Raw genomic sequence first — 24,779 nt, forward strand, 5'->3', positions numbered from 1 at the left:
ATCAATCGATTGGAGAGGCCCCTTGGTTGTGATGAGATTTGGATTGATCCCAGCAGATTAGAAATGGAGCAGCAGCTGAAGGATTTAGGAGCAGAGGCCAATGATTGGTGAGGGAAGCAATGGCGACATAAGGCCACGGGTTTTCACACAACGGTGTTGCCCGGCTCTGCTGCAAACAGATTCAGGCTGAGGGCCAGCGCGGACCCGACACGCCGAATCGCCTTCCAGAATGTTCTCTCCAACCGCCTCGCAGGAAGCCGTTTCCCAACCAATCAGAAAGGTGCCGATTGACAGGCTCATTCCCCATTCAGACGGCAGGGCGGGCCCCGTGCCGCTGATTGACACCGGAACCGCCCATTCAGCGAGCGGCCGGGGTGGCGCAGCCAATGACGGCCATTCGCCAATGACGAGGCGGGCGGTTGGTGGCCAATGGGGTGAAGCAGCCGTTGGCAGGCAGGCAGGCAGGCAGTCCAGGTTGAGTTCGGGCGGTGCCGGTTGTGTGGCTGCAATGTCTGCGATCAAAGCTTTAAACCCGAAGGCGGAGGTGGCCCGCGCACAGGCCGCGCTGGCGGTTAACATCAGTGCGGCTCGGGGCCTGCAGGATGTGCTCAGAACTAACCTGGGACCCAAAGGAACCATGAAGATGTGAGAGAGCGGCCTAGTGATCGGGGCTGAGCCGGCAGAAAGAAAGAGAGAGAGAGCACGTGTGGGCCCAGAGACCGGGAGGGGGAAAGTCACTGTGAGGGTGCTGGAGGGGTAGAGGGGATGGGGAGGGAGGAGATTAGGGAGGATATAGGGAAATTGGGGTGGTGGGCGCTTGAGGGGGGAGCTTCTGGGGGGGGGGGCGGCGATTGAGGGGGAGATTTTGGGGGGGATGGCACTTGAGGGAGGAGATTTTGGGGGGGAATGGTGCTTGAGGGGGGAAATTGTTTTGGGGGGGGATGGTGCTTGATGGGGGGAGATTTTGGGGGGGATGGTGCTTGAGGGGGGAGATTTTGGAGGGGCATGGTGCTTGAGGGAGGAGATTTTGGGGGGGATGGTGCTTGAGGGGGAGATTTTGGAGGGGCATGGTGCTTGAGGGAGGAGATTTTGGGGGGGATGGTGCTTGAGGGGGGAGATTTTGGAGGGGCATGGTGCTTGAGGGGGGAGATTTTGGGGGAGGGGATGGTGCTTGAGGGGGGAGATTCTGGGGGGGTGGTGCTTGAAGGGGGAGATTCTGGGGGGGTGGCGCTTGAAGGGGGAGATTTTGGGCGGGCGGTGCTTGAGGGGGGTGATTTTGGGGGGGTGGCGCTTGAGGGGTGCTTGAAGGGGGGAGATTTTGGGGGGGCCCTACTTGGAGCAGATTTTGGGCGGTGCTTGAGGAGATTTGGGGAGTGGCGCTTGAGGGGGGAGGTTTTGGGGGGGGGGTGGCACTTGAGGGGGGAGATTATGGGAGGGTGGTGCTTGGGGGGGGGAGATTATGGGGGGTGGTGCTTGGGGAGATTATGGGGGGGCGGTGCTTGGGGGGGGGAGATTATGGGGGGCGGTGTTTGGGGGGGAGATTCTGCAGGGGATGGCGCTTGAGGGGGGAGATTCTGGGAGGTATGGCGCTTGAGGGCGTTGGTTATGGGGGGGTGCGGTGCTTGAGGGGGGTGGTTCTTGGAGGGGGGGTGCGGTGCTTGAGGGGGGAGACTCTGGGGGGAGGTTTTCGGGGTGGTGGTGCTTGACGGGGGAGATTTTGGGGGGGTGGCGCTTGAGGGGGGAGATTATGGGGGGGTGGTGCTTGGGGGAGATCTGGGGGGGTGGGCGCTTGAGGGGGCGATTCTGGGGGGAGCGCTTGACGGGGGAGATTCTGGGAGGCATGGCGCTTGAGGGCGTTGGTTATGGGGGGGGAGGTTTTGGGGGTTGGCGCTTGAGGGGGGAGATCTTGCGGGGGGGATTCTGGTGGGGGGGGGCGCTTGAGGGCGGAGATTCTGGGAGGCATGGCGCTTGAGGGCGTTGGTTATGGGGGGGTGTGGCGCTTGAGGGGGGAGACTCGGGGTGGTACGGCACTTGTGGGGGGAGACTGGGGGGCGGCGCTTGAGGGTGTAGATTCTGGGGGGGAGGTTCTTTGGGGGGCGCTTGAGGGGGACATTCGGGGGTGCGGTGCTTTGGGGGGGTGTGGCGCTTGAGGGGGGAGACTCTGGGAGGCATGGCGCTTGAGGGCGTTGGTTATGGGGGGGGTGCTTGAGTGGGTGGGAGTGGGGTTGGCTTTAAGGGGGAAGAGAGAGAGGAGGGGCTATGCAAGGGTCACTGGGAGGTGAGTCAGTGTGCTGGAAGGGGAGGCTTGATGGATTTTGGTGAGCTAGTGTGCTTTTATCCAGTCGTAGAGGTCTACAGCACAAAAAAGGGCCTTTAGTCTGTCGTGCCTGTCAAAGACAAACCATTCAAGTATTCTGTTCCCATTTTCCAGCACTTGGCTGATTATGCCAAGGTTAAGTGCACATCTAAATACTAAAATGTTATGAGTCTCTGCCTCCACCACCATTCAGGCAGTGAGTTCCAGACTCCCACCACTCTCTGGCTGAAATCTCTCATCCCCTTCAAACCTCCTGGTCCTGTCCAGGACCAGGAGGCAGTTACACATTTAACAATTAATGGCTTCAAAATGAAGCTTGACCATGATCATTTTGCAACTACTCAGCTTGAAAAAAAAATGCTATCTAGTTCACTTGCTCTACTGTTTTTTTTTTCCTCAGGCTGGTTTCTGGTGCTGGAGATATCAAGCTTACCAAAGATGGTAATGTCTTGCTGCATGAAATGGTGAGTGCAGTAGTTTCCATGCAGATATTCATATTTGGAGAACTAGGGGAATGTGGTAAATTTAGCCATAAATTGAGGTGGATGTTTTGAAAGTAACTTGCCATGAACGCTTGCAACTTGGCCATTATCACAGAATCCCTATGGTGCAGAGAGAGGCCATTCGGCCCATCGAATCTACACCAATTCTCCAAAGGAGCATCCCATCAAGGCCCCCCATCTCCAGCCTATCCCTGTGCATTTACCACAGCTAATCCTTCTAATCTATACATCTTTGGACACTAGGGGTGGCACAATGGCTAGCGCTACTGCTCCACATCATTGTAAATGTTTTGTGTAAACAGTGTTTTCCTTCATAACACATTGCCATGTGCACTGTTGATAAATGATCAGACTAATCCAACACTGGGTGAGCAGAATTTTTACTCAAATATTGGAAAGACCAGCCATTGTTTTCAGTAGCTACTCCAAATCCATCCATTGCAACTGTCTGAGATTCGGCCAGTCTGTTTCCAACCCTTTCACATTTGATCCTGAGATAAACTTCCAATCTTGTGTGTACCACTTTTTTCCATCTGTCTTTGTCCTGTGTCAGTTCATCTGCTTTTAAAACCCTCATCGATTCCTTTGATACCTTTTGATTTGACTATTCCAATACACTCTCGATTGGTCTTGCACTTTTGCACATGTAAACTTGAGATCATTAAAAGCCCTGCTGTCTGTGTCTTAGCGTCATAGAATTGTTATAGCACAGAAGGAGCCCATTTGATCTGTTTTGCCTGCCCCAGCTCTCTGAGCAATAAACTTAGTGCCATTCCACCGTGGCTTTCCTGTAATCCTTCATGTTCTTCCTTTTCCTATAACAATCAAATTTCTTCCAAATGTCTCAATTGCATCTGCCATCACCACGTTCTGGGGTAGTACATTCCTGATCCTTACCCACATACTGCGTGAAAAATGTTTTCCTCATGTTGCCATTGCTTCTTTTACAAATTATCAAACATAATTTTTTTGTAGAAATAAATCTATCTTGTGGGATTAATTAATAGTAGAATTAGTTGAAAAATGAGTAAGTTGAGTATGCTGATTTATTGACTGATATATTACAATTTTCTTGGCTAAATTAAATATAAACTGTAGCACTTTCTTTTCTGAGGGTCTCAAAATATGGTTCATCCAGTCGGTGTTGCAAATTTGTAATTGTCTTGGATGTCTGGGCATTTTTGCAAGGCTAGTAATGAGAGACCTGGCTGTAGTGGCCTAGTTCACAAAGGCACAACATGCTACCAACATCCAGAATCACTAGGGAGCTGTATTCAAGCCAAGTTGTAGCACAGTATATTCAAAGATTACTTCAACTGAAAAAAATTGCTTTGTCATTTCTTAATATTTTGTAGGAGGTCTGATTATCAAGTACTTTTTGGAATAGACAGGAAATAATATCTCTCCTGCGGGAGAGCAGGTCCAAAGTAGTAGGGGCATTGTATTTTAATTAGAGCTGAGCAATACAGTTGTGATGTAGGGAGTGCTTCACTCAAAGGTCAGTGGGAATCTGGAATGCCATCAAGCTGCTGAGTCTGGAGGGTCAAGTATAAAAATGAGACTGATAGACCTGTGGAAGGTTACTAAGAAATATGGAACCAAAGTAGGTTGATAAGAGTTAGGATACTTAGTTTCATCATGATCTAATTAGCAAACTGGCTTGAGCAGCTGAGTGATGTCCTTCACAGGCCAAAATGTGCGGATTAGGTTGATTGACCATGCTAAATTGACCTAGTGTCATGGGGAGTAGCAGGGTAAATCTGAGGAGTTACGGGAATAGGGCCTGGGTGGGATTGCGGTCGTCACAGACTCGATGGGCTGAATGACCTTCTATGAACCTCATGGGAAAAATAATTTCATCTGTTTTAAAGGATAAATAATCCATGCATGTCAGTGGAATGTGCAAAAAAAAGTTTTGAAGATATCAATGATTCCATTGCAGCAAATACAACACCCGACAGCCTCTCTCATTGCTAAAGTGGCTACAGCTCAGGATGACATGACTGGTGATGGCACCACTTCCAATGTGCTGATTATTGGCGAGCTGCTGAAACAAGCTGATCTCTACATTTCAGAGGTAACATAGAACAGTACAGCACAGAACAGGCCCTTCGGCCCATGATGTTGTGCCGAGCTTTATCTGAAACCAAGATCAAGCTATCCCACTCCCTATCATCCTGGTGTGCTCCATGTGCCTATCCAATAACTGCTTAAATGTTCCTAAAGTGTCTGACTCCACTATCACTGCAGGCAGTCCATTCCACACCCCAACCACTCTCTGCGTAAAGAACCTACCTCTGATATCCTTCCTGTATCTCCCACCACGAACCCTATAGTTTTGCCCCCTTGTAATAGCTCCATCCACCTGAGGAAATAGTCTTTGAACGTTCACTCGATCTATCCCCTTCATCATTTTATAAACCTCTATTAAGTCTCCCCTCAGCCTCCTCCGCTCCAGAGAGAACAGCCCGAGCTCCCTCAACCTTTCCTCATAAGACCTACCCTCCAAACCAGGCAGCATCCTGGTAAATCTCCTCTGCACTCTTTCCAGCGCTTCCACATACTTCTTATAGTGAGGTGACCAGAACTGCACACAATATTCCAAATGTGGTCTCACCAAGGTCCTGTACAGTTGCAGCATAACCCCACGGCTCTTAAACTCCAACCCCCTGTTAATAAAAGCTAACACACTATAGGCCTTCTTCACAGCTCTATCCACTTGAGTGGCAACCTTTAGAGATCTATGGATCTTCAGAACCCTACCTTTGACCCTGTAATCCACATTTAAATTAGTCCCACCAAAATGAATCACCTCACATTTATCAGGGTTAAACTCCATTTGCCATTTTTCAGCCCAGCTTTGCATCCTACCTATGTCTCTTTGCAGCCTACAACAGCCCTCCACCTCATCCACTACTCCACCAATCTTGGTGTCATCAGCAAATTTACTGATCCACCCTTCAGCCCCCTCCTCTAAGTCATTAATAAAAATCACAAAGAGCAGAGGACCAAACACTGATCCCTGTGACACTCCGCTAGCAACCTGCCTCTAATCCGAAAATTTTCCATCCACCACCACCCTCTGTCTTCGATCAGACAGCCAGTTACCTATCCAATCGGCCAACTTTCCCTCTATCCCACACTTCCTCACTTTCATCATAAGCCAACCATGGGGAACCTTATCAAACGCCTTACTAAAATCCATGTATATGACATCAACTGCCCTACCTTCATCAACACTCTTAGTTACCTCCTCAAAAAATTCAATCAAATTTGTGAGGCACGACTTGCCCATCACGAATCCGTGCTTACAATCCCGGATTAATCCGCACCTTTCTAAATGGTCGTAAATCCCATCCCTAAGGACCTTTTCCATCAATTTACCAACCATAAGAACGTAAGAAATAGGAGCAGGAGTAGGCCATCTAGCCCCTCGAGCCTGCCCCGCCATTCAATAAGATCATGGCTGATCTGACGTGGATCAGTACCACTTACCCGCCTGATCCCCATAACCCTTAATTCCCTTACCGATCAGGAATCCATCCATCCGGGCTTTAAACATATTCAGCGAGGTAGCCTCCACCACCTCAGTGGGCAGAGAATTCCAGAGATTCACCACCCTCTGGGAGAAGAAGTTCCTCCTCAACTCTGTCTTAAACCGACCCCCCTTTATTTTGAGGCTGTGTCCTCTAGTTTTAACTTCCTTACTAAGTGGAAAGAATCTCTCCGCCTCCACCCTATCCAGCCCCCGCATTATCTTATAAGTCTCCATAAGATCCCCCCTCATCCTTCTAAACTCCAACGAGTACAAACCCAATCTCCTCAGCCTCTCCTCATAATCCAAACCCCTCATCTCCGGTATCAACCTGGTGAACCTTCTCTGCACTCCCTCCAATGCCAATATATCCTTCCTCATATAAGGGGACCAATACTGCACACAGTATTCCAGCTGCGGCCTCACCAATGCCCTGTACAGGTGCACCACCGAAGTAAGACTAACTATAATTACCAGGGTCATTTCTATTCCCTTTCTTAAACAGAGGAACAACATTCGCCATTCTCCAGTCCTCTGGCACCATCCCCGTGGACAGCGAGGACCCAAAGATCAAAGCCAAAGGCTCTGCAATCTCATCCCTTGCCTCCCAAAGAATCCTAGGATATATTTCATCAGGCCCAGGGGACTTATCAACCTTCAGTTTATTCAAAACTGCCAGGGCATCCTCCCTCCGAACATCTATTTCCTCCAGCCTATTAGCCTGTAACACCTTCTCTTCCTCAAAAACATGGCCCCTCTCCTTGGTGAACACTGAAGAAAAGTATTCATTCATCACCTCGCCTATCTCTACTGACTCCATACATAAGTTCCCACTACTGACCTTGACCGGCCCTAACCTCACCCTGGTCATTCTTTTATTCCTCATATAAGAGTAAAAGCCTTGGGGTTTTCCTTGATCCGACCTGCCAAGGACTTCTCATGTCCCCTCCTAGCTCTCCTAAGCCCCTTTTTCAGCTCGTTCCTTGCTAACTTGTAACCCTCAATCGAACCATCTGAACCTTGTTTCCTCATCCCTACATAAGCTTCCCTCTTCCTTTTCACAAGACATTCCACCTCTTTCGTGAACCATGGTTCCCTCACTCGGCCATTTCCTCCCTGCCTGACAGGGATATACCTATCAAGGACACCCAGTATTTGTTCCTTGAAAAAGTTCCACTTTTCATTAGTTCCTTTCCCTGACAGTTTCTGTTCCCATCTTATGCCCCCTAATTCTTGCCTAATCGCATCATAATTACCTCTTCCCCCCAATTGTGAACCTTGCCCTGCCGTACGGCCCTATCCCTCTCCGTTGCAATAACAAGAGACACCGAATTGTGGTCACTATCTCCAAAGTGCTCTCCCACAACCAAATCTAACACTTGGCCCGGTTCATTTCCCAGTACCAAATCCAATGTGGCCTCACCTCATGTCGGCCTATCCACATATTGTGTCAGGAAACCCTCCTGCACACACTGCACAAAAACTGCCCCATCCAAACTATTTGACCTACAAAGGTTCCAATCAATATTTGAAAAGTTAAAGTCCCCCATGACAACTACCCTGTGACCCCCACACGTATCCATAATCTGCTTAGCAATTTCTTCCTCCACATCTCTATTACTATTTGGGGGCCTATAGTAAACTCCTAACAACGTGACCGCTCCTTTCCTATTTCTAACCTCAGCCCATATTACCTCAGTGTGCAGATCCCCCTCAAAGTGCCTTTCCGCAGCTGTTAAACTATCCTTGATTAACAATGCTACTCCTCCACCTCTTTTACCAGCTTCCCTACACTTAGTGAAACATCTATACCCCGGAACGTCCACCAACCATTCCTGTCCTTGTTCTACCCACGTCTCCGTAATAGACACAACATCGTAGTCCCAAGTACCAATCCACGCTCCAAGTTCATCTACCTTGTTCCGGATGCTCCTTGCATTGAAGTAGACACACTTCAACCCACCTTCCCGTCTACTGGTACCCACCCTTGACCCTGATACCTTCCCCAATACCTCACCACCCTCAACACTGACTTCTGGACTACAACTCCTTTTCCCACTCCCCTGACAAATTAGTGTAAACCCCCCTGAAGAGCCGTATCAAATTTCCCTCCCAGGATATTGGTGCCCCTCTGGTTCAGGTGCACCCCGTCCTGTTTGTACAGGTCCCACCTTCCCCAGAATGTGTTCCAATTATCCACGTATCTGAAACCCACCCTCCTACACCATCCCTGCAACCACATGTTTAACTGCACTCTCTCCCTGTTCCTCAACTCGCTATCACGTGGCACCGGCAACGTACCAGAGATGACCACATGTTTTGTCTTGGCTCTCAGCTTCCAGCCCAGCTCCTGAAATTCCTGTTTTAAATCCCCGTCCCTTCTCTTACCTATGTCGTTGGTACCAATGTGTACCACGACTTGACTGTTTCCCCATCCCCTTAAGAATCCGGAAAACACGGTCTGAGACGTCACGGACCTTGACATCCGGTAGGTAACATACCATCCGTGAGTCTCTTTTGCTGCCACAGAACCTCCTATCTATCCCTCTAACTAATGAGTCCCCAATAACTATTGCCCTCCCGCTCTGCCCCTTACCCTTCCGAGCCACAGAGACGGACACAGTGCTGGAGATCCTCTCACTGCGGCTCACCACTGGTATGTCGTCCCCCTCAACCGTATCCAAAGCGGAATACTTGTTGCTAAGGGGTACGACCACAGGGGATCCCTGCACGGACTGCTTCCTCCCAGCCCCTCTCACCGTCACCCATCTGTTTTCATTCCTCTGAGTAACTGTATCCCTAAAGCTTCTGTCGATGGCCACCTCTGCGTCCCTAATGATCCTAAGTTCATCCAGCTCCAGTTCCCTAACACGGTTTTGGAGGAGCTGCAAATACATTATTTGGTTATAGCTTTGGAAGTTGATCTGATTCCTAGCAAAACTGAGTAACACAGGCAGTTCAGAGCATTTGTTTGATTAAAGTCCTCATACGACAGTGAAGAGAAGAATGTTCGCCAATGAGAGCAGTCCCTGTTCATAACTGGTATGGAGTAAAAGGCCATAACTTGGAGGAGTGGCAATTGAATCGGCTTGCCACTCTATTCTAGTTACTTGCCTTCAAGTCCAGGCGACCCTATCTTGTCTGACTCTGGATGAGGATAGCTCATTCAAATGTTATTAACCATACTCCCTCTTATGTCACTAGCTACTATAAACCAGGTAAGTCCAGGCCTGGGTAGTGCATAAGATCAGCAGGTAGGATTTTTTTTGGGGGGGCAGTTGGTGGTCCAGTTGAGAGGGTGGCAGGTGGGTGTAGTTGGGGAGGTTCTGATAGGGAGATGGTGTCCTGTGGGAGGTCAGTGCTTGGAAACTAGTTTTAATTCTGACCGAGTTTTGGTAACTATTAATGTGGCACAGTCGACACCATCTGAAGTTTGTGATTTCAATCACATTTTTGGGTGATTACCAATGCAGGGCAATTACACATTGGAGTTTCGTGTTCAGTTACTGTGCAATCCTTACCTGGATGTGTTGGGGGCGCATTGCCCCCACATATTTACGATGGGGGGTGCGGGGGGAGGTCCCATGTCTTTGGGATTGCCCCTCCCTCCTGCTACCAGATGTGTTGCCCTCTAGTTTGGAATTTATGCAGTCGAATGTGTAACTGGGATGACCAAACATGCCTATAATACCCAGATTTGACAATGTCATATTTATTTATGGCTGGAAAGGAGCATATTGGTATAAATGAGCGTGGATATTTATAAATGATTAGACCATGTAGAAGTCAAGTTGGTCTTTTCTAAACCCTAGCTATGACTTTAACGCTACATTCTGCACTCTCTCCTTTTCTCTATTTTCCTTCTCTATGTACGGTATGCTTTGTATAGTACGCAAAAAACAATACTTTTCACTGTATACCTACAAATGTGACAAATCAAAATCGTATAAGAAACTGCTCTCTGCGTCCAGTAACTTCTGTTTCTGGAGAATTTCTTTGTACTTTAAAGCGTCATGGAGTGAAAATGTTCAGTAGTAGGTTTTGTTTGTTTGGTAAATATATCATTGACTACATTCGAACAGTGTCTTGATTTTATATGATGCTTTAAAATAATGATGCAAGACACTTCAAGAGATTTAGCAAATGAAATCTTAACTTGGATCAGATGAAGTAGATTTTTAAAGAGCTTCTTAAAGAGGAATAAGAGGCAGGGATGGCCTCCATAGCCAGTGGGGCAGTTAAAATCCAGAAACCACAAATGAGCACAGACAATTTGGGGTTAAACAGTCAAGAGCATATGAGGAGGAGTAGGCCATTTGGCTCAATGAGCCTGCTCCACCATTCAATTATGTCATGATGGTTCAGGAGCAGGCCACTTGGCCCCTCAAACCTTTTCTGCCATACAATAAGATCGGGCTGATCTGATTGTAACCTTGATCCCACGTTCCTGCCTACCCCCGATAATCTTCGACCCCCCCTTGTTAATTCAGAATCCATCTAACTCTGCCTTAAAAATATTCACAGCCTTTTGAGGAAGAGAGTTCCAGAGATTCACGACACTAAGAACAAGAATTTCTCCTCATCTGCCTTAAGTGAGTGACCCCTAGTTCTAGATTCTCTTGAGGAAAATCCTCTCCAAATCTACCCTGCCAGTACCCTCAAGATCTCAGGCCTGCCCCCTATTCAAAGTCCAACCCCTGCTTCCAGACTCACCAGCCAGGGGAAACATCCATCCACTCTAAGGGTTTTGTATGATTTGTACACTCAGGGTTTGTTTTTCATTTTCCGTAATAATACTTTTCTCTTTTGCCTTGTCTCTGCTCTTTGATTTATACAGCTTCCCAAATTGTTTAGTTTCTCTAATGTTCCCCTATACTGCACTATAAATTCTTCTGTCCCTGCCTGTAATTAACCCACATTCAACCTTTCTAACCTTTTCTTTTCCTACTTAAAGAACCTTTATGCTCCTCTCTAGTTTGCATTCATTTTCTCCTCTTCCTTTCTTGATCCTCCTTTGCTGGACTCTACATTGCTCCCAATCCTTGGGTTTATCATTTTCTCTGGCTCCTTATAAGCCCCTTCCTTTGATCTGATGCAGTCTGTAACTTAATTTGTTAGCTATGGTTGATTCACCTTTTCTGTTGGGTTTGAGGTATATTTGTTGTTGACCATGTGATACTTTTATGTAAGGGTTTTAACAACACCAGGTTAAAGTCCAACCAGTTTATTTGGTAGCAAATGCCATTAGCTTTCGGAGCGCTGCTCCTTCGTCAGATGGAGTGGATATCTGCTCTCAAACAGTGCATACAGAGACACAAAATCAAGTTACAGAATACTGATTAGAATGCGAATCTCTACAGCCAACCAGGTCTTAAAGATACAGACAATGTGAGTGGAGGGAGCATTAAGCACAGGTTAAAGAGATGTGTATTGTCTTCAGACAGGACAGCCAGTGAGATTCTGCAAGTCCAGGAGGCAAGCTGTGGGGGTTACTGATAGTGTGACATAAACCCAAGATCCTGGTTTAGGCCGTCCTCGTGTGCAGAACTTGGCTATCAGTTTCTGCTCAGCGACTCCGCGCTGTCGTGTGTTGTGAAGGCCGCCTTGGAGAACGCTTACCCGAAGATCAGAGGCTGAATGCCCATGACCGCTGAAGTGCTCCCCCACAGGAAGAGAACAGTCTTGCCTGGTGATTGTCGAGCGGTGTTCATTCATCCGTTGTCGTAGCGTCTGCATGGTTTCCCCAATGTACCATGCCTTGGGACATCCTTTCCTGCAGCGTATCAGATAGACAACGTTGGCCGAGTTGCAAGAGTAGGTACCGTGTACCTGGTAGATGGTGTTCTCGCGTGAGATGATGGCATCCGTGTCGATGATCCGGCACGTCTTGCAAGGCAGGGTTGTGTGGTGTCGTGGTCACTGTTCTCTTGAAGGCTGGGTAGTTTGTTGGGGACAATGGTCTGTTTGAGGTTGTGCAGTTGTTTGAAGGCAAGAAGTGGGGGTGTGGGGATGGCCTTGACGAGATGTTCGTCGTCTTCAATGACATGTTGAAGGCTCCGGAGGAGATGCCGTAGCTTCTCAGCTCCGGGGAAGTACTGAACGACGAAGGGTACTCTGTCCACCGTGTCCCGTGTTTGTCTTCTGAGGAGGTTGGTATGGTTTTTCGCTGTGATGCCACAGTGAAAAACTGCACCGATGACCTCAGAAGACAAACACAGGACATGGTGGACAGAGTACCCTTCGTCGTCCAGTACTTCCCCGGAGCTGAGAAGCTACGGCATCTCCTCCGGAGCCTTCAACATGTCATTGAAGAAGACGAACATCTCGCCAAGGCCATCCCCACACCCCCACTTCTTGCCTTCAAACAACCGCACAACCTCAAACAGACCATTGTCCGCAACAAACTACCCAGCCTTCAGGAGAACAGTGACCACGACACCACACAACCCTGCCACAGCATCCTCTGCAAGATGTGTCGGATCATCGACACGGATGCCATCATCTCACGCGACAACACCATCTACCAGCTACACAGTACCTACTCTTGCAACTCGGCCAACGTTGTCTACCTGATACGCTGCAGGAAAGGATGTCCCGAGGCATGGTACATTGGGGAAACCATGCAGACGCTACGACAACGGATGAATGAACACCGCTCGACAATCACCAGGCAAGACTGTTCTCTTCCTGTGGGGGTGCACTTTAGCGGTCACGGGCATTCAGCCTCTGATCTTCGGGTAAGCGTTCTCCAAGGCGGCCTTCACGACACACGACAGCGCAGAGTCGCTGAACAGAAACTGATAGCCAAGTTCTGCACACATGAGGACGGCCTCAACCGGGATGTTGGGTTTATGTCACACTCTCAGTAACCCCCACAGCTTGCCTCCTGGACTTGCAGAATCTCACTGGCTGTCCTGTCTGGAGACAATACACATCTCTTTAACCTGTGCTTCATGCTCCCTCCACTCACATTGTCTGTATCTTTAAGACCTGGTTGGCTGTAGAGATTCGCATTCTAATCAGTATTCTGTAACTTGATTTTGTGTCTCTGTATGCCCTGTTTGAGAGCAGATATCCACTCCATCTGACGAAGGAGCAGCGCTCCGAAAGCCAATGGCATTTGCTACCAAATAAACCTGTTGTTAAAACTCTTACTGTGTTTACCCCAGTCCAATGCCGGCATCTCCACATCATACTTTTATGTACCAGTCTTTGCCTGTCTATCATTGTTTTTAGTGTATTTTCTCAATCCACCATGGTTTACTTGTTGCTCATACATTCAGGGTCCTTTGTTCAGGTTTAAGATCCTAGTTTATAAGGAACTATAAGTTAGAGGAGACTTGAGATGGAGAGGGAGAGATTATTAATCAAGCATCAGAAGTTTAGAATTACACCCGGATGTCACTTGTTCAGCAAAATATTCTGAGAATTTGATTTTTGGGAGTGACATGCCATTTCTCTTCAGGGTTTGCATCCCAGGATTGTAACTGAAGGGTTTGAAGAAGCTAAAGTAAAGGCTCTTGAGATTTTGGAGCAGGTGAAAATAACCAAAGAGATGGACAGAGGGACTCTCATCAATGTTGCCAGGACATCATTGCGCACAAAGGTGCATAAAGAATTGGCAGATGTCTTAACAGAGGTATTTATCGATTTAAAATTTGCTCCTTTTTTTCCATGCAGCATTACATCTTGCTTATCTTACTATTTAGGAAATTGCTATGTCCCTCATTTCCTTCCTGTCCTAGGTGCATAATGGCGAATAGGCAAATAATCGGATGTTAGTTGTGCATGACTGAATTCTGCATTAGCTCTTCTGTAGCTAAAGCAGCCAGACATCATGCTAGAGTATCTTCACTTTCTTGATTGAAAATTGGTGCTCTGTCTTGTCACAGCAACATTCAAAAAGTGAATACAAGTTTTTATAGATATGAATATTGACATTTTTTTCAATTACAAACTGCAATGTTCACCTTCATATGGAAACGGGGCTAAATTTGTCACTAATTAATTATCTCCCTGTGGAGCAGGCATAGCACCACCACTAGTGGAAAAAATAATGTGACATCTTTTCTTCGACATGCTTCCGTGATAAATGTGGATTTTTAAAAAATGTGACTGTACAATTTTATGCACTTTTGTGCATTTTTGTGTGGTCTTCGATCATTGGCACAAATTCATAGGATGAGTAAAGTAATATAATTGGAACTGTTCCTATCATGGTTGCATTTTGTGTAAAACATTTTCTGCTGGAAAGTATTAAAATTGTCGTGAATCATACAATATAACTTTTGAGAGAAATAAATATCTAATGATAATGTTTGATCATTATAGGCTGTGGTCGATGCTGTGCTGGCAGTAAAGAAACCTAATGAGCCCATTGATCTCTTCATGGTTGAGATTATGGAGATGAAACACAAAACTGAGAGTGACACAAAGTAAGCATTGCTAATGAAATTTGACGAGTGGGTGGCGGAATAATAACCCTCTGGTTGATGGTTAGGGACAAGCTTATTTCACAGTTAAAGAAAGTTTCAGGATTGTATTATATACTTGCTAAAATTGGCAGCAAATTTAAACAAAAGGTTTTAGCTCATTATTGAACATCTTTGGAACTATTCATTTTGGGGTAGAATTCTTTCCTGGTACTCTTCCACTAGTTGGCTGTTTGGAGTGAATTTTAAACTTTAGGAGCAGCACCATTGCTTTGAAATCCTACAATCTGGATTGTGTATTTTTATTGGCTCCGTTATTGAAAATTCTTGAACTTGGGTTGGAGGTTTATCTTGAGGCTGGTTTGGGTTAATTATTTAAGTAACGTGAGTAGCCGTTAATTTTTTATTTTTGTCAGTCGGGCTAGTGCGCAGGTTTGTGCGAAAGGCATGACTCCAGTGATAGGGCTGTGAAGTTTAACCTTGATGTTCAGTTTTGAGATGCAGTTGAGTTAAAGTCACTTTCTTTAACTGTGAAACAGAAAATAAGAGCAGGAGAAGGCCATTTGGCCCGTTGAGCCTGTGCCACCATTCAGTGTGATATTGGCTGATCCTGAAACTGTCACGCTCCACACTATTCCCATACACCTTTACCCCTTGAGGTAAGGAATTCCACAGGTTCACCACCCTCGAGTGAAAATGTTTCTCCTCTCAGTCCTAAGTGGCCTACCCCATATCCTGAGACTGTGACCCTTGTTGTAGAAACCCCAATTGGGGGAACATCATCCCTGTATCTAGTCTGTCCAGCCCTGTCAGAATTTTATACATTTCAATGAGAACCCCTCTCATTCTTCTAAATTCCAGTGAATACTTGCCCAGTTACCCTAATCTCCTCATATGATAATTCTGCCATGACAGGAATCAGTCTGGAGAACCTTCGTTGCACTCCATCTATGGCAAGTGAATCCTTTCTTAAATAAGGATACTAAAACTGCACAGGTCTGTTCTCACCAAGGCCCTGTACAGCTGCAGTAAGACCTCCTTGCTTCTGTACTCCAGTCCTCTTGCAATGAAGGCCAGCATACCATTTGCCTTTCTAACTGCTTGCTTTCAGTAATTGGTGTACTAGGACACCTAGGTCCCTTTGTATAATCAACATTTTCCCAGCCTATCACCATAGAACAGTACAACATAGGAATAGGCCCTTCAGCCCACGATGTTGAGCCAGACATGATGCCAAATTAAACTAATCCCTTCTGTCTGCTCTTTGTCTATATCCCTCTATTCCTTGCATTTTCATGTGCTTATCTAAAAGCCCCTTAAACACTCCTTTCATATCTGCCTGCGCCACCATCCAGACACCTACCACTCTGTTTAAAAAAAACTTGTCCCGTTGAATTTCTCCTCTCCCCCCCCCGCCCCCCCCCCCCTCCCCCCCCCCCTCAACTTGAATGCATTCCCCCTAGTGTTTGACATTTCAACTCTGGGAAATGTCTCATAATTTTATAGACGTATCAGGTCTTCCCTCAGCCTCTGTCGCTCCAGAGAAAACTCCTAATTTGTCCAGCCTCGCTTTATAGCTCATATCCTCTGATCCAGGCAGCATCCTGGTAAACCTGTGCTCCACCCTCTCCAAAGCCTCCACACCCTTTCTGTAACGTGGTGACCAGAATACTTCAAGTGCAGCCCACCCAAAGTTTTAGAAAGCTGCAACATGACATCCTGACTCTTGTATTCAATGCCCTGACCGATAAAGGCAAGCATGCCATACGCCTCCTTTGTCACCCTAGTTACTTGTGTGGCCACTTTCAGGAAGCTATGGACTTGAACCTCAAGATCCTCCTGTACATCAATGCTGTTCAGGGTCCTGCCATTAATTGTATACTTGCCCATAACGTTTGATCTCTCAAAGTGCAGCACCTCACAGGTGCCTGGATTAAACTCCATTTCCCATTTTTCCACCAGCATCTGCAACTGATCTATATCCTGCTGTATCCTTTGACAATCTTCAACACGATCCACAACTCCGCCTATCTTTGTGCCGTCTGCAAATTTACCCACCCATCTATGTTTTCATCCAAATCATATCACAGGTCCCAGTACGGATCTCTGTGGAACACCACTAGGTACGGACCTCCAGCCTGAAAAATACCCTTTCTCCGTTTCTCTCTAACTTCTATGGACAAACCTGTTCTGAAGACAAGCGGCCAAGTCACCATTGATCCCATGCATCTTATCTTTTGGATGAGCCTACCATGAGGGACCTTGTCAAAAGCCTTACTAAAATTCACGTAGACAACATCCACTGCTTTGTCCTCATCGATCACCTTTGTCACCTCCTTGAAAAAAATCAATCAAGTTAGTAAGATATGACCTGTCCTGCACAAAGCCATGCTGACTTTCCCTAATTAGGCTGTGCTTTTCCAAATGTGCATAAATCCTATCCCTAAGAATTCTCTCCAATGTGAGACTCGTTGATCTATAATTTCCTGGATTATCCTTATTTCCTTTCTTGAACAATGGAAGTACATTAGCTACTTGCCAGTCGTCTGGGATCTCTCCAGTTTAATTTCGACAAATGTGAGGTGATGCATTTTGGTAGATTGAACCAGGGCAGGACTTACTCAGTTAATGGTAGGGCGTTGGGGAAAGTTACAGAACAAAGAGATCTAGGGGTACATGTTCATAGCTCCTTGAAAGTGGAGTCACAGGTGGACAGAGTGGTAAAGAAGGCATTCAGCATGCTTGGTTTCATCGGTCAGAACATTGAATACAGGAGTTGGAATGTCTTGTTGAAGTTGTACAATACATTGGTAAGGCCACACTTGGAATACTGTGTGCAATTCTGGTCACCGTATTATAGAAAGGATATTATTAAACTAGAAAGAGTGCAGAAAAGATTTGCTAGGATGCTACCGGGACTTGATGAATTGAGTTATAAGGAGAGGCTGGATAGTCTGGGACTTTTTTCTCTGGAGCATAGGAGGCTGAGGGGTGATCTTATAGAGGTCTATAAAATAATGAGGGGCACAGATCAGCTAGATAGTCTATATCTTTTCCCAAAGGTAGGGGAGTCTAAAACTAGAGGGCATAGGTTTAAGGTGAGAGGGGAGACTTACAAAAGTGTCCAGAGGCGCAGGTTTTTCACAGAGGGTGGTGAGTGTCTGGAACCAGCTGCCAAAGGTAGAGGCGGGTACAATTTTGTCTTTTAAAAAGCATTTAGATAGTTACATGGACACGATGGGTATAGAGGGGTATGGGCTAAATGTGGGCAATTGGGATTAGTTTAGGGGTTTTTAAAACAAAAAAGGGTGGCATGGACAAGTTGGGCCTGTTTCCATGCTGTAAACCTCCATGACTCTATAATATGCCGGTCCTGAATTCTGATCAGTAAGTTTTTAAACAACTCCCACATGTCAAATGTGGACTTGCTCCTAATGAACTGTTCCTAGCTCCTACCTAATCCTGTCGTAATTTGCTCTCACCCAATTTAGTACCTTCCCACAAGGTCCTGACTTACTCTTATTCACAGCTATCTTAAATCTATGATCACTGTTTCCAAAATGCTCTCCAACTGAAAGGTCAGTTACCTGCCAGGCTCATTTGCCACTACAATGTCCAGTATGTTCCCATTTCTAGTTGTACTATCTGCATACTGTTTCAAGAACCCTCTTGGATTCACCGAACAAATTCTGCACTGTCTAAGCCTTTTGCTCTAAGGAAGTCTCAGTAAACATTGGAAGTTAAAGTCAGCTACTATGACAACCCTGTTATTGTATCTTTCCATAATCTGCCTACAAATTTGTTCCTCAATGTCCCGGTTGCTGTGTGGATGGGTGGGTGCTGGGGGGGGGGGAGCTATAGTATAGTCCCATCAGAGTGATTGCACCCTTCTTATTTTTGAGCTCTACCCATATTGCCTCAGTGGGTAAGCCCTCTAGTACATCCTTTCTGACTGCAGATGTGACATTCTCCCTGATTAGTAATGCTCCACCTCTTTTACCTCCATCTCCTTCGTCTAAAACATAATTTAAATAATACTGTACCATTCTGTTTTCCTGCTGTGATTATCGTAATGATTAGTGACCACCAGGCTAAGAGATATTAACTAAAACTATGTACAGAGTGCTTCAATATGTATCTTCATTCAGCTCTAGGATCAACTCTAGTAAAAGTCTGTGCTCATCCCGGGATTTGTGTATTCCCGCTCCATTGGGCGATGGGGTCACATGACCCTCCTGACACCCCTTCCTTAAAGGGCTCGCTACTACACCGAGCAAAGTGGATGACCTCACATTTATCTACATTATACTGTATCTGCCTCATATTTGTCAATTCACCCAAATTGTGTAAATCACCTTGAAGCCTCTTTATTTCATCCTCGACATCCACTTGGTTTTCTGTTCTCTGCATATTTGGAAATATTGGAGTTGATTCCCTCATCCAAATCATTGATGTGAATTGTACATATCTGGGGCCCAAGTACTGATCCCTGCAGTACCCTACTCATCACTGCCTTCCACAGATTTATTTCTACCTTGTTTCCTGTCTGTTAACCAATTTTCAGTTCATGGCCCCTCAATTCTCAATATTACCCACCATCAATTTTGCACCCTAATGTTTTATAGAAACTAGGAGTAGGCTGTTATGATCAATATGATCATGGCTGATCCTGTATCTCAATGCCATATTCCCACTTTGTCCCCATACCTCCTTGATGCCATTAAAATCTTTTTTAAAAATCTCTCCTTCTTGAATATAACAAAGAAAATTACAGCACAGGAACAGGCCCTTCGGCCCTCCAAGCCTGCACCGACCATGCTGCCTGACTTAACTAAAACCCCCTATGCTTCCGGAGGCCATATCCCTCTATTCCCACCTCATTTTTGCACTTGTCAAGACACCCCTTAAAAGTCACTACCGTATCCGCTTCCACTACCTCCCCCAGCAACGAGTTCCAGGCACCCACCACTCCGTGTAAAAAAAAAAAAATCTGCCTCGTAGATCTCTTAAAACTTGCCCCTCGCACCTTAAACCTATGTCTCCGAGTAATTGACTCTTCCACCCTGGGAAAAAGCTTCTGACTATCCACTCTGTCCATGCCTCTCATTATCTTGTAGACTTCTATCAGGTCTCCCTTCAACCTCCATCGCTCCAGTGAGAACAAACCAAGTTTCTCCAACCTCTCCTCAAGCTAATGCCCTCCATACCAGGCAACATCCTGGTAAATCTTTTCTGTACCCTCTCCAAAGCCTCCACATCCTTCTGGTAGTGTGGCGACCAGAATTGAACACTATATTCCAAGTACGCCCTCACTAAGGTTCTATAAAGCGTCAACATGACTTGCCAATTTTTAAACTCAATACCCCGGCCGATGAAGGCAAGCATGCCGTATGCCTTGACTACCTTCTCCACCTGTATTGCCACTTTGTGACCTGTGTACCTGTACACCCAGATCCCTTTGCCTATCAATACTCCCAAGGGTTCTGCCATTTACTGTACATTTCCTCCAAAATGCATTACCTCACATTTGTCCGGATTAAACTCCATCTGCCATCTCTCCGCCCAAGTCTCCAACTGATCTGTATCCTCTGACGGTCCTCATCGCTATCCACAAATCCACCAACCTTTGTGTCATCCGCAAACTTACTAATCAATCCAGTTACATTTTCCTCCAAATCGTATATATTACAAACAGCAAAGGTCCTAGCACTGATCCCTGAGGAACATATTCAGTGACTTGGGCTCCACAGCCTTCTGTGTTCCACAGGTTCCCTACCTTTTGAGTGAAGACATTTTTCCTCACCTCAGTCCTAAATGGTCTACCCCATATCCTGAGATTGTGATCTTTTGGTTCTAGATTCCTCAACCAGGGAAACATCCTGAATCTTGTCTGTTAGAACTTAATACATTTCAATCAAATCTCTCATTCTTCTAAGTTGGTGTGAATACAGGCCCAGTTGAACCAATCTCTCTTTGTAGGACAGTCTCTTGTTGTGGTGGTGTAATGGTCAGCTGCTTACAGACTTTGGTCCCTTCAAGTGACCAGGTGAAGAATTTCAGAGTTTTAAAATCGGCCATTTATTACAAGCTATAGCAAAGGCTCCAGCACGCCAGCTGGTGGCACAGTCCAAAGTACTGGCTATAGAGTTAGACAAACAGATATACTTCCAGATTTGATTACTTGTAATTAGCATATACCAATCAAAGATGTACATTTGTATAGAAGTTATCTATATCCACTCACAATTAACAATTGAGATTGCGTAATGTATAACAAAGGGGTATAGTTGTCGAATTACAACTTGTGCACGTCTACCTAATTATATCACCAAGAACACATTTCTTTACACTCTACCACCCTCCAGACTTGAGTATGATAGCTATGTCTGACCAACTTCCTTGTTAGAACAGATACTGACAAGCTGTAGCTGCACATAATTCAGTGGAAGTCTTGTGTGTATATTGTGACTGAAGTCTCCCTTGTAATTGTGAGTTTTGTGGTCCTTGATTGTTACCTGGGTCTGCTTCAATCAAGACCTGTGGTTTTCTGATAGTTTCCCTTCACTGTGTGACTGAGTTTAAAATTGTGATTATTAACCCTTACAGTCCTGCTAACTCCAGTATCCACCTAGTGAACCTCTGCTTTACTCCCTAATATGGAAATTATATTTCTTGGGTCTATCCTATATGCAATACTCCATATGTGGTCTCATCAAGGCCTTGCATAACAGCAGGACTTGGCAAACTTCAAGTTATTTGGGAGACTGTACAGGTATGTACCATTCTAAACTAAGCACAGACTGCAATGAATATGGTCCCAGATTCATCTATGGCTGAAAAGACCACACATGCAGGAGATCTGAGTCCTTGTTTTCAAGCTGCAGCCGTTTGAATTGCAATAGAACATAGAACATTACAGCGCAGTACAGGCCCTTTGGCCCTCAATGTTGTGCTGACCTGTGAAACCAATCTAAAGCCCATCTAACCTACACTATTCCAATATCATCCATATGTTTATCCAATGACCCTTTAAATGCCCTTAATGTTGACGAGTCTCCTACTGCTGCAGGCAGGGCATTCCATGCCCTTACTACTCTCTCAGTAAAGAACCTACCTCTGACATCTGTCCTATATCTATCACCCCTCAATTTAAAGCTATGTCCCCTCGTGCTAGCCATCACCATCCGAGGAAAAAGGCGCTCACTGTCCACCCTATCTAATCCTCTGATCATCTTGTATGCCTCTATTAAGTCACCTCTTAACCACCTTCTCTCTAACGAAAACAGCCTCAAGTCACTCAGCCTTTCCTCATAAGACCTTCCCACCATACCAGGCAACATCCAGGTAAATCTCTTCTGCACCCTTTCCAATGCTTCCATATCCTTCCTATAATGCGACGACCAGAACTGTATGCAATACTCCCAAGTGCGGCCGCACCAGAGTTTTGTACAGTTGCAACATGACATCATGGCTCCGAAACTCAATCCCTCTACCAATAACAGCTAACACACTATGCCGCCTTATCAACCCTATCAACCTGGGTGCCAACTTTCAGGGATCTATGCACGTGGACACCGAGATCTCTCTGCTCATCCACACTACCAAGTATTTTACCATTAGCCCAGTTCTCTGTATTCTTGTTACTCCTTCCAAATGAATCACCTCACACTTTTCCGCATTAAACTCCATTTACCACCTCTCAGCCCAGCTCTGCAGCTTATCTATGTCCCTCTGTAACCTGCAACATCCTTCCGCACTGTCCACAACTCCACCGACTTTAGTGTCATCCGCAAATTTACTAACCCAGCCTTCTACGCCCTCATCCAGGTCATTTATAAAAATGACAAACAGCAGTGGCCCCAAAACCGATCCTTGCGGTACACCACTAGTAACTGAACTCCAGGATGAACATTTCCCATCAACCACCACCCTCTGTCTTCTTACAGCTCGCCAATTTCTGATCCAAACTGCGAAATCACCCTCAATCCCATGCCTCCCTATTTTCTGCAATAGCCTACCATGGGGAACCTTATCAAACACTTTACTGAAATCCATATACACCACATCAACAGCTTTACTCTCATCCACCTCTTTGGTCACCTTCTCAAAGAACTCAATAAGGTTTGTGAGGCACAACCTACCTTTCACAAAACCGTATTGACTATCCCTAATCAAATTGTTCCTTTCTAGATGATTATAAATCCTATCTCTCATAATCCTTTCCAAAACTTTGCCCACAACAGAAGTAAGGCCCACTGGTCTATAATTACCAGGGTTGTCTCTACTCCCCTTCTTGAACAAGGGGACAACATTTGCTATCCTCCAGTCTTCTGGCACTCTTTCTGTAGACAGTGACGACATAAAGATCAAAGCCAAAGGCTCTGCAATCTCCTCCCTAGCTTCCCAGAGAATCCTGGGATAAATCCCATCCGGCCCAGGGGACTTATATATTTTCACACTTTCCAGAATTGCTAACACCTCTTCCTTATGAACCTCAATCCCGTCTAGTCTAATAGCCTGTACCTCAGTATTTTCTTCGACAACATTGTCTTTTTCCTGTGTGAATACTGACGAAAAATATTCATTTAGCGCCTCTCCCATCTCTTCGGACTCCACGCACAACTTCCCACTACTGTCCTTGACTGGTAATTTAAATAATAGGGTAATTTAAACTCCATACCATTGCTCTTACTTTGAATTTTTATCTTAAATTTGCCTTTCTGTCTCCTCGATATATGGGGGTCTACAGTAGACACTCAGCAATATAACAGCTCATTTTCTGACTCCTGATTCTCCAATCAAATAGATTCAGCCTTTGAACCCTCAACCCTCTAGAACTGTACTATTTTTCTCAATCAATACAACCATCTTTTTTTTCCCCCTGAATACTGGAATTAAAATTCTTTCTGATGTTTAAGCCTGGTCTCTATTTGATCTATTATATCAATGCTACATGGCAACCTGAATTTGTAAATTGTCTGTCTTATTTGTAACACTCTGACACCATGCTGGATGACGTTTTTTTTCTTCCCTCAATTTAACATGGACCTTTCTGCACTAGGCCTGGAGATTTTCCTCCTGAACTCCTTGAAGCTGTAGGTTGATCAACTACTGAAACACTGACCACAAGATTCTGCTTCCTCTGTGCACTGGAGACAGCACTTCTGAAAATTAAGGGTTCTGTTCAATGGGATATGAGCAGACCATTTAGTTCCTTACGTTTGCTCCACCCCTCAGAAAGATCTGATTGTGGCCTTCGTTCCACTTTCTTCTCGCTGCTTCCCGTCTGCCAATAGCCCTTGACTATCTTGTCACTCGAAAACCTGTCTAACTCAGCCTTGAATATATTCCACTGCTTTCTGAGGAAAATAAATTAAATGACTTAATGACCCTCAGAGAAGAAATTCCTGCTTCTCACTGTCTTAAACAGGAGACCCCTTATTTTTAAACTGTGATTTGAGATTTCCACAATGAGAGGAAACTTTCTCAACATCTTCCCAGTCAAGCCCCTTGGAATCTTGAGTTATCTATTGGTAGTAAGGCAGTCCTCGACTTGACGAATGGCGCTTGCAAAGTTCATAAACTGACACTCCGTTTTGACTTTACAACATTGGTTTGGACATAACACGGAATCAGTATGTTCATACATGTGCATTGACGTTTTGCACTGCATGCATGTTTTGCACTGTATGACTGGACAGCTCAAATTGTCTTTCCTAGGTTAAAATTTGTGTTTTCTGGTTAATTTTTTGGTGCAAATATCACTATTGTAATGTGTTTATACACTTTTATTGTATTTAATATGTGCTCAAACTCAGAAGTTTAAGATTAAACAGGCAACTGCCAGCAATTGAATGGCTCCATTTTGTCCCTCACACTAACTGGGAAATTTGTGCTAAGGTGTACAGACATTAACAGTCACCATTGACAGGGTGAGAGTTAACATTTTACACTGCCGGATGCCTGATGAGTGATTTCCATCCCTGTCTGTC

General features: G+C 45.6%; 1 protein-coding gene and 1 non-coding gene across 2 annotated transcripts in view; both read left to right on the top strand.

Moving 5' to 3' along the window:
* The first annotated feature begins 408 nt into the window (after nucleotides 1-408).
* Nucleotides 409-24,779, top strand: part of cct6a (chaperonin containing TCP1, subunit 6A (zeta 1)) — a 49,418-nt gene continuing 25,047 nt past the window's right edge. Inside the window, exons 1-5 of the mRNA XM_078204522.1 lie at nucleotides 409-645; nucleotides 2,718-2,781; nucleotides 4,763-4,897; nucleotides 13,821-13,994; nucleotides 14,687-14,790. Coding sequence (XP_078060648.1) covers nucleotides 509-645; nucleotides 2,718-2,781; nucleotides 4,763-4,897; nucleotides 13,821-13,994; nucleotides 14,687-14,790 — 614 coding nt within the window. The 5' untranslated portion in view covers nucleotides 409-508. The remainder of the gene's footprint in view (nucleotides 646-2,717; nucleotides 2,782-4,762; nucleotides 4,898-13,820; nucleotides 13,995-14,686; nucleotides 14,791-24,779) is intronic.
* LOC144486485 (small nucleolar RNA SNORA15) lies at nucleotides 14,142-14,272 on the top strand. Its single transcript, XR_013496270.1, has one exon. It is a non-coding gene; the product is annotated as a small nucleolar RNA SNORA15 (small nucleolar RNA).

This window comes from Mustelus asterias, unplaced genomic scaffold, assembly GCF_964213995.1.
Source record: "Mustelus asterias unplaced genomic scaffold, sMusAst1.hap1.1 HAP1_SCAFFOLD_361, whole genome shotgun sequence".
Taxonomy (NCBI): Eukaryota; Metazoa; Chordata; class Chondrichthyes; order Carcharhiniformes; family Triakidae; genus Mustelus; species Mustelus asterias.